At 37.6% G+C, this 9,981-nt stretch overlaps 1 protein-coding gene across 1 annotated transcript; it reads left to right on the forward strand.

Annotated features, from left to right (window-relative positions):
* Nucleotides 1-258: 258 nt before the first annotated feature.
* gpr37l1b (G protein-coupled receptor 37 like 1b) lies at nt 259-3,898 on the forward strand. The gene is made up of 2 exons (XM_077222769.1): nt 259-1,051; nt 1,937-3,898. Exons 1-2 carry the CDS (start codon nt 425-427, stop codon nt 2,777-2,779), a joined length of 1,470 nt encoding a protein of 489 aa, XP_077078884.1. The 5' UTR covers nt 259-424; the 3' UTR covers nt 2,780-3,898.
* The last annotated feature ends 6,083 nt before the right edge of the window (nt 3,899-9,981 follow it).

The following is a 9,981-nucleotide window of genomic DNA, read 5'->3' on the forward strand; positions in this document are numbered from 1 at the left end:
GTTGATTGAGATTAAACACAAAGTTATATTTATGTTTTATGCATCTATATAGATAGATAGATTTGTAGTCTCTTGAACTCACCACAGCTTGACCATTGTGCAGTAAATAATAATTATAGTGAAAGTATAGTGCTTTAAAATATAATTTTAATGCCAGCAGAGGGCAATCACACCCATCACTCAGTGAGGGACAACAGCAAAAGGGGGTGTAACTCCATAGACCCCTATTGAGTGGGAGCAGCCATCCATAGCTTTGCTAAGAGAGCTGCTCTGTGGCCAACAGGATTGCAGAAAACAGAGCCTTTTGGCACAAGGGATCCCAAACTGCTGCAGTGCCTTCACCAGGGTCTACACTTCAGCCTCTGCAGTCTGTTTTAGGTGCTGATTTACTCTGATTTGTATATTACTGGACTGTGAATTGAAGATGGGGATGAGAGATTATAAACTGATTTATTTTATGACTCTGGCTTTGCTTCTGACTGCTTGGGCTTCAGAAGAAAAAAGAGGAAGGCCAGGGCAGAAAGAGCAAGACCATACATCTGTAGGAGAGGACAGTTTTGATCAAGATGATTCACAAGAAAGCACGCAGCAACAAGACGTTGTCACTGTGGAAGATGAAGATAAAGGATCCATGGACACACAAACTACAAGTCCTTTGCCCTTCACAGATGTGCCCAATTCTTCACTGGCTGAAATTGGAAACAATACTGACATGAATGCTGAACATGTCCCTAGTAGCAATCCAACAAAAAGGAGCATCACAAAAATCCACAATCCTTTGTTTCCCATCAATGACAGCTCTTACAGCGCCTATGGGATTCTCTTTCTGGCTTTTGTGGTGTTTACCCTCGGTATCGTGGGTAATCTGGCAGTAATGTGCATTGTTTGGCAAAATTACTTCATGAGGAGCGCGTGGAACTACTTTCTTGCGAGTCTGGCTTTTTGGGATTTTCTGGTGTTGTGCTTCTGTTTACCAGTGGTGGTCTTTAACGAACTCACCAATAAGAGATTGCTGGGGGATTTCTCCTGCAGAGTTGTGCCTTACATAGAGGTGAGGCCCATATCTTAAGTTTTCTTATAATTGTGATCATTTTCACATGGTCTAATTTACCTGAAGAATTTAAAAGTGTCCAAAGTTTATCCAGTGCCAGAGACACGATTAGTTCTGGATTACTAACACTACAAACCATGTAATCTAGCCTTTTATCTTTAACTTCAATTTTTTCATATAACATGCAGAATTACCAATTATAAACGACCAGGTAAGATATCTAAAAATCCTTAAAAATCTTCATGCACATCTATGATTATTATTTATTATAATAATCCAAATATATGTACCGCTGTTTGGATTTATATATGCAAATGCTTAAGAGTCAATGATTTAATCATTATTGCAGTGATTATTATGTTTGTAGGTAGCATGCTATATGTTTGGCAACAGTTCTTCTAACCCTAATTGATGGAACGTATAGCTTTTCATTTCTCAAGCCAGCATGTAGAAAGATGTATCACGGCCATATTCCTGGATGACAATGTCAAGATTCAGGCTCAAACTGTGAAAGAATGGTTGGGAGGGAGCATGAAGAATCACACATTAATTGGCACCTCTGAGTCCAGACCTTAAATTCATTGAAAGTCTTTGGGATGTCCTGGAGTAGACTTTACAGAGTGCTTGACTCTTGCATTGTCAGTACAAGGTCTTAACCAAAAATCCATGCACCTCTTGATCGAAATACCATCACAACATTTATTTGCAACATTAAGTGAATTTGTTTTTGGTCAAGATCCAAAGTAATTATCGCTTTATTGATATTGAAGAAAACTTTAATCTGTGTGCATCCCTACTAATTAATTTCTACTGTATCTCATGAATAAAATAATGGAAAACACAAACATCTATTATAACAATAATGTTTTTTTGCACACCCTCCAGGTAACATCTCTTGGTGTGACAACCTTCAGTCTGTGTGCTTTGGGCATTGACCGTTTCTACGCTGCCACAAGCTCCCTGCCAAAGACTCGGCGAGTTGAGCGCTGTCAAAAGGTCCTGGCCAAGCTGGCCGTGGTGTGGATTGGCTCCATGGTGCTTGCAGCTCCTGAACTGCTCCTGTGGCAGCTGCATCAGGTGACTTCACCTACTCTGGGTGACCAAGTGGACACCTGCATCATGAGTCCATATCCAGATCTCCCTGAATCCATCTATTCTCTCATTATCAACTACCACGACGCACGCATGTGGTGGTATTTTGGCTGTTACTTCTGTCTACCCGTTGTCTTCACCCTGCTCTGTCAACTGGCCACCTGTCACGTGTCCGGCGGGAGCGGAAGTTCTCCCAATCGGCCAGAGGAGCGATCCCTGTCCAAAAAACAAAAGCTTCATCACGCTCACCAGGTCGAACGGCAGCTCAACTGCACAGTCATGGCTCTAGCGGTGGTCTATGGAGTCTGTACACTGCCGGAGAATGTTTGCAATCTGACCCTGGCGTACGCTCCCATAAAGGTGTCTGAGGAGGTGTCTTCTCTTCTGGCCCTCATAAACCAGTTTTTCCTGTTCTTTAAGTCGTCCGTGACGCCAGTGCTGCTGCTTTGCCTATGTAAATCTTTGGGACAGGCCTTCATGGACTGTTGCTGCTGCTGCTGTGAAGAATGCCAACCAAGCAACTCTTCATCCACCCAAAATGTCGCCGAAGGCAAGCTCAAGACCACCAATGATGTCTCCTCCATTTTTTTCGACAAAGCAAAGGACAGTTCAACCATTTTGTCTATTGGAAGTTGAGTAGGGGGATCCTGTCCCTAAGTGATGACATCATGGAACCACACTTGCAACCTATCTTCTTCCCATCGTCCACAAGTGGCCATCTTTACATTTGCAGTTCTTACTGTTATGTTGGAGCAAGTTAGCATTGTTCTGATCTGAGGCCAGTTTGCAATTCTACATGGTTTAGTTACAAACTTAGTGGGTACATCAACATTTTCAGGCAACATTTCAGATCTAGGTTCTAAGCTTGGCATCTGAAGACTAATTCATTCTTAATTTTATCCCCCACCCCCCACCCACATTATATCTCAGGATGGCTCAATGTACCTATAAAGTCTTAAATGAATAATTCACCCAATCATTTACACACCATCCAAACCTCTATGAATTTTCCATCTTCTGTAGAACAAAAAAGAAGATCTTTTGTAAATGTCTCAATTTTTTTTGTCCATACAAATTCATAGTCAGTGGGGTTCAATGTTGTTTTGGACCCCACTGACTTTCATTGTATGGACAAAAACAGTGAAAAATGGAAGCATACTGTACAGGTTTGGAAAAACAAAATGATGACAGAATGAACTATCTCTTTAATATATCACCAGGGTCTCTACTTGTAAAATGTCCCACACTCCTACTTTTATGTACAGACACATATCAATTTTACACATAGCTCCAAGTGTATAAATATTTAGTTAAACACTGTGAGATCAGAAATGCAGTGAATACTACCATATCACAAATAACACATAATCTTATTCATATGATAGGAAAACTTCCGAAACAAAAATGTAAGGAGTATTTGTCTGTTACTCAGGCAAATGTTATTTATCACTTATTTCAATTAATGCCACTTTTTCATAACCACTGAACCATTCTTCTACATTGTTGATTGTCAACTTCTGTACTGTATATAAGCACTGTATTAGAATGTAAATAGATCATTTTTGAAAGCAAAAACCCTGAGCAAACTTTTCAAGCCCTGTTATGTAGTGTGGTAGTACGAAAAGACAGAAATTGAATGGCGAATCACGCCAAGGGACTATTGAAACTTTTGCACATAGTTGCTTTCATAAGCAAATTCTTTAAAAGTTCATAAACAGTTTATCAAACTTTATTCAATAAATGCCTTTAAATAATTGACGTAGTCTCATTCATCTTTGATATCGCAAGAAATAGTGTCAAGAGTTGTACTAATCTCTCAAATGTCCATCAAGGCCTGAGGGAGAAGATTTGTCCTCGCAGACTTGGTTTGTTCATTCCCATAAGGTTCCTATTGTTCTGAAAAGGAGATGGAAGCTTCTACTGTGAATATCAATGCCCAGACTACGGCTGAGTTGCCAAGATACCGTCCAAAAAATTCACGTGTTTTTCCGGAATGGCCAAATGTGAACAAAAAACCCACTTGGATTTGTCACCTTTTCTTGTCAATGTAGGAATCAAAGAATTTATCAATAGTACAACGTTTGTATGCTTGTCATGTTCGTCGGTGTGCTGACCAGTGCACATGGAAGCAAGTTTAGACACTCAGGAGTCATTACTCATATAAAAGAAGTGTTTTTACAGAAAAACTCATCTTCAAACTGATCATCTGACATTGTCGACCGTGAAAGATAATAAACCGGATCAAAGATACAAATGTCTGGGTTAGACCAACATGTGTGCTCCTGCTGGGGTAGTTGGGCGGGGGGGTTGTGGTTTTGGCTAACACTCAGAGCCTGTCAAGGATTCAGAAGACAAGTGAGAGAGGTAGAGAATGGCCTCATTAGAGAGTTGAGCAGGGCTTTATGAGAGGAGCTTCACTGGCCATAATGACTGAAGGAGAACAGACGAGGCTCTGTTCCCTGTAATGAAGTTTGTGCCACAAATCAACATCTCTCCTCAGAACACTCCATGTCAACGCGACAGGAAGCATTGTACTACAGTAAATCATTGGATTTAAACAAAACACATACATTAGCAGAGGTAATTCTGACGTTCATATTTGGATTTGGAAAGTAAAATTGATATTTAATTCATGTAAATTCAATTGCATTCAAATTGACTTGTTTCACTGTTCGATTAAGCATGACAGTTTCACATTAGTTGTTCAATGCGGTCTGTCAAACAGTCAGTGGTACGTCATGAGTTCTTATTGAGGTAACTTCCAGGACTATGTCAGTTTGCATTTAACATGTAGAGAATGTAGAAATGACTTTTGATATCATTCTTACTGATATTTATATATTTTTTAAAAGTGTCATTTTTTAAATGGTTTTCTGACAATTTAGTTTTTCTATAATTGAATAACCGATGACAGACTAAGCAGAATCCCAGTAAAAGAGAAGAATCTAAAAGGTCTAACTTGCAGGCATATTAATATACAGTATAATTGCCCATAGGCCCCATACTATAACTGAAGATATGTCATAATAGCAACATTGTGAATTCAAATGTTTTTTTTTTTACTCAATTAGCCTACAGAATTTAATGAATAGTGAAAATGTCTGATATGCTTTTAAGAAAAGCATAGCCAGTAATTAAATGTTTTGAGATGGGCCGTCTATGGTCAAGAGAAAAATTAAGATGGAGGGATTCGGTCATATCCCATTCATACCCACCTCATCTTTCAGTCGATAAACATATATTTGCTGTCATGCTCCAGAACTCTTTATGCTGAGAAAATAAATTGGGCTCAAGATTAGATTAGTTGTGTTTTTTTTGGCTAACACAAAACGACCGAATATTTTAAAATGTTAAGCTAAGGGCTACAGAAAACATTCTAATTCAAAAGATGCACTACCAAATGCAGATAACGCCTATACGTTGTAATTTAGCCTGTCTGTGTACAAAATGCATGGTTTAAAATGATTTGTCACAGCATAAGTAAAAAAATAAAAATTGTAGGAAAAAAACAGTAGCTGTGGTTGCCTGAAATTTACCGTACAAATATGGTAGCAATGGTTTAGGTTTTACAGATCACAGATTTAACAGTAAAATACTGTATTTCATTAACTGATATAATGTTAATTTACCAATATATTGAAGAACAAATATCTGTTTTATACCTTTATAATTACTGACAACCACCGAACACAGTGGTGATGAGAGTCACATGATGAATCAAAACTCATCACAAGAAGCTTTTCCACAAGTTGAGAAGGTCCGTACTATTACATAAGGTGCACAGTCTCATTCACACAAACACTAAACACCATCATGGTAACACACATGACATTAAAAAATTCAATAAACATCAAATTTACCAACATTAGAAAATATATCTCTAACATAAAATCTAAATGTACATTTGAAAAACTAAGAAGAAACAGTTATTTCCACAAAAAATACATTACATGAAGTGTCATACAGGGAATTCCGGGAATGTCATTTTTCACTGTAAATTATACAATGATGTTCTTTTTCACTTTTAAAGAACTGTAAATTTAACAGTATTTTACAGTAAAATTACATTAAATGTACGGTTCGATATTACAATTATTCACCATATAATAGAACGGAAACTTTCTGTAAACCAATTCACTGTTTATCACTAGCATTTTTATAGTCTTTTAGCGTTAAAATCATGATAATTTTTTTACAGAGAATATAACACCACATGATCTTGCTTTGGTTCAATACATCAAATTAAGATTGTAAGACATTACTTATATTTATTCCATATTTATGTTTTCCAAACATTTCTTTAAATGAATGTATTGTAATATATTCTAAAATAATGTTTAATATTACTTTATTATAGGTTAGATTTCTCCCAATCCCAGGGGCAAACACCACACACATTTTCTTCAGAAATAGACAAATTTGTAAATATCAATGTCAAAACAAACTAATGATTCTTTCTCTATGGTTTCATGAAGAACCTTTAGCATCCATGGAAACTTTCCATTGCACAAAAGATTATTTATAGTGGAAAAAGTTTCTTTCGATTATTAAAGAAATTCTTCACACTAAGAAAATAAAATTTCTTTAAGGTTCACTGATTCTTCTATGGCATTACGAAAACCCTCGTGGAACCTTCATTTTTAAGAATGTGTGCTCCTTTGAGAGTCAGTTCACTTTACATTTTGCACTGAAATGTGCATTAACAGATGAAAGTCTCAGAACTCGAACCCCAGCTACTGACACTTCTTCAGTTCTGAAGGATGCACTCATCAAATATTTGTGTGTCTTTCAGAGCTATTTTGGAATGGCCAAAATGACAGGCTGGTGAGGTGAATCCAGGGCTTCCCATTTCAAGACACCCTCAGCATACGTGAGAAAGTGGTGAGTGTCCTGTATGCGGGAACTCTCTTATTCTCAGACTAAACTCAATGAGGAAGGACTAATATGACCTGAATGTCCTGCACTTCTGAACAGAACGCTGTCTCTCCGCGCCTTGTTAAGGGACAATGTTTGTTTTGTTTCACAGAGTTCTGAGAGGGGGTGGAAGGGGACGGGGGTCCGTGAGAGATTCAACAAAGTTGCTGTGGCAACTAGTTTTGGCCCCTTGAGTACACTAACATACAAATCAGGGTCTGGACTGAGGTCCTGGGTACAAAAAACAACGCAACCGGAGCCATGGACCACCGCGAATAGAAGACAGGAAATGCTAGTGAGTTTCATTCTGATTCACTAAATCATGATGCCAGTTTAAGGATAGAAAAAAAAGTTTTCCATTGCACTTTCTTGTCATATACTTGTGTATTCAAGGCACATGGCAATCAAAAAACAAGAGTAGGTACTGCAGTGGCTCCCGGGGAGGCCACATTTCCCTGATTCTCGAGGGCTCAGGACATCTCAACCCTTTTTTCCCCTTCCTGACGTGTGCCAAGGTTCCAATAGAGAACAGAATTGCACTGTGTAAATATACCGCACAGTCCGACCAACAATTGCTTTTGGTTGTGCGAAACAGATTACAAAACAGAAGTAATATTTAGTTCAAAATCATATAATATTTCATTGCTCAGTTTTCTTTCAATTTAATCAAAGTCTTCTTACTTTTGAGTCACAGACAAAAGCTTGCAAACTGCAATACAGTCAGAACAGCAATATTGATGCAATGCAGAGGAAAGAGTAATGAAGACTTTTTTCTTACTTTGTGTTGGAAAAACTAAACTATCACATTCTCAGAATATGAGGACAGTGTCTTATATATACATACAAGACACTCCTAATATGATAGATAGATAGATAGATAGATAGATAGATAGATAGATAGATAGATAGATAGATAGATAGATAGATAGATAGATAGATAGATAGATAGATAGATACAAAAGTTTGGGATCAGTAAGATTTTGAATGTTTTTAAAAGTAGCTTATGCTCACAAAGGCTGCTTTTTATGAGATAAAAAATACACAAAAAAAGTAATGTGACATATTACAATTTAATATGCATAGGACAGAGGAAACGTCGGGAGCCACTAATGTCCTGCTGAGTTTAGCTCCAAGCCTAATCAAACACACCTGAATCAGCTAATCAAGGTCTTGATGATGTCTTGCATGGGATTTTTTTTTTCGGGTTTGGAGCCAAACTACAGGACAGCGTTTCTCCGGCACCGACGCTACCCCTGGCATAGGACAAACCCACACAACGCCCAAAGACGTTGAAATAAGTATCAACAGCGTCCCCCAGTGGTCACAGTTGCTCATTGCAAGAGTAGCTCACTTTCTCTGCGAAATGGGACGGAAAAACAACTATTTATTTGTTTACATTGAGTCACCTTCATTAAAACTTTGTACAACTGTAAACTGGGAAAAGTTATAAAGTTTATAAGTTAGTCATAAGTTCTCAATTTCGCTGCAGAGTTTTATCATTAACTCCTCATCAGCACCTTTTCAGCTTGGTGCGTTTCTTGTGTAACGTTAATGTAAACAGAAACGCTAGAAAGACGGACCGCTCGGAGGGCCGCAGGGTTTTAAAATCATCGAGATACAAATTTGAAATAATTATGGGGGTTCGGGGGCATCCTCCCCCAAGAAATCTTGTATTTCTCTGATCTAGCCAACATAGGCTATGTGCATTTTAAGACGTTTGAAGGGCAAAAAAAGAAAGGATAACAAGTTTAAAACCATGTAGATAAGTAGGCAGTAGATTATCATGCTCTCCCCTCGATCTCTTTCTTTTTCTCTCTCTTCTTACCTTGCCCCATCTCTTCTCCCCTATAGCCGGAAAAAGCTCTAGTTAATTTTCGTTAAAAAAAAAATTTCAAAGGAAACATTGGGTCAACTGATATTTATGTTTTATGAATAATTTTCTTACACGTTAATTTACTGAAGGATATACCAGGAAAGATATGTAACTGGTTTCTTAGATTCATTCACAATACACATTTTTATGCCTATGAAAACGGCTTCTACAACATTATGTTTCCGCTACACGAATCGGGTAAATTGTGCTAAGACTTGAGCTCTTGTTTATGAAAGTTGAGGCTTTTAATCCCATCTTTGTGTCTTATGAATGGAAATTAATGAAATGTATATGCCTAATTTCAATTAAAAAATTGAAATTAGACTAAAGTATTTTTGTATGGCGTTTAATATTTCTATCCTAAAACTGTCTGTCAAATATAAAATTGTATTAATTGAAGTGCGATCGCGTCATTTTCTTTTCAGTTCTTAAACGGCGCTCAAATTCTATTGATATGTTCTGACTGTGTCTGTGGTGGGAAACCAACACGGCGAGGGAAAAGTCAACCACAAAATTATTGGCATTATATGCTACATGATTTAGAAATGAGGTTACAAGAACATGACATGATGGTGATGTAACTCATGTGTGCGTAGGCCTACAGGCTGGGGTAGGCTACCACATGATCGAATTATCTGGAGAGAGAAAAAAATACACTGGTAAAAAACATTTAGGCCTATAAATCTGGTTGAAACTGGATTTGTTTTGCTGTTCACAGACTTGAGGACAAGATTTAGACTTAACGTCACATTTATTTCACAGAAAAAAAAATCATGACTACTTCAAATGAAGAGTAAACAGAAATGATTAACCTTTGCTGTGACAAAAACAAACCATAATAACACATATTACAGTCAAAAAGCACTGAGGTCTCTACAATTGCCTATTCAAAACATTCACATTAGAACGGGCAGCAACAGCAATACATAGGCCTACAGTATGTTACAGTGACAAAGCAGATCCAGCCTTTTTTGAGGTTACTGGTACAACATTTTTTGAATCGGCCAAATCCCACTTTAACCACTGGTTCTCACTATAGGAAAATATGTTG

Source organism: Siphateles boraxobius, unplaced genomic scaffold (assembly GCF_051911475.1).
Source record: "Siphateles boraxobius isolate OS27281-9 unplaced genomic scaffold, OSU_SipBor_1 9, whole genome shotgun sequence".
NCBI lineage: Eukaryota > Metazoa > Chordata > Actinopteri > Cypriniformes > Leuciscidae > Siphateles > Siphateles boraxobius.

What these genes read in the sequence shown, in the direction of transcription:
- gpr37l1b (XM_077222769.1), top strand. Translation starts at nt 425, where the DNA reads ATGGGGATGAGAGATTATAAACTGATTTATTTTATGACTCTGGCTTTG. An exon ending in GAGTTGTGCCTTACATAGAG is followed by an intron (nt 1,052 to 1,936) that starts GTGAGGCCCATA and finishes CACACCCTCCAG; the next exon opens with GTAACATCTCTTGGTGTGAC.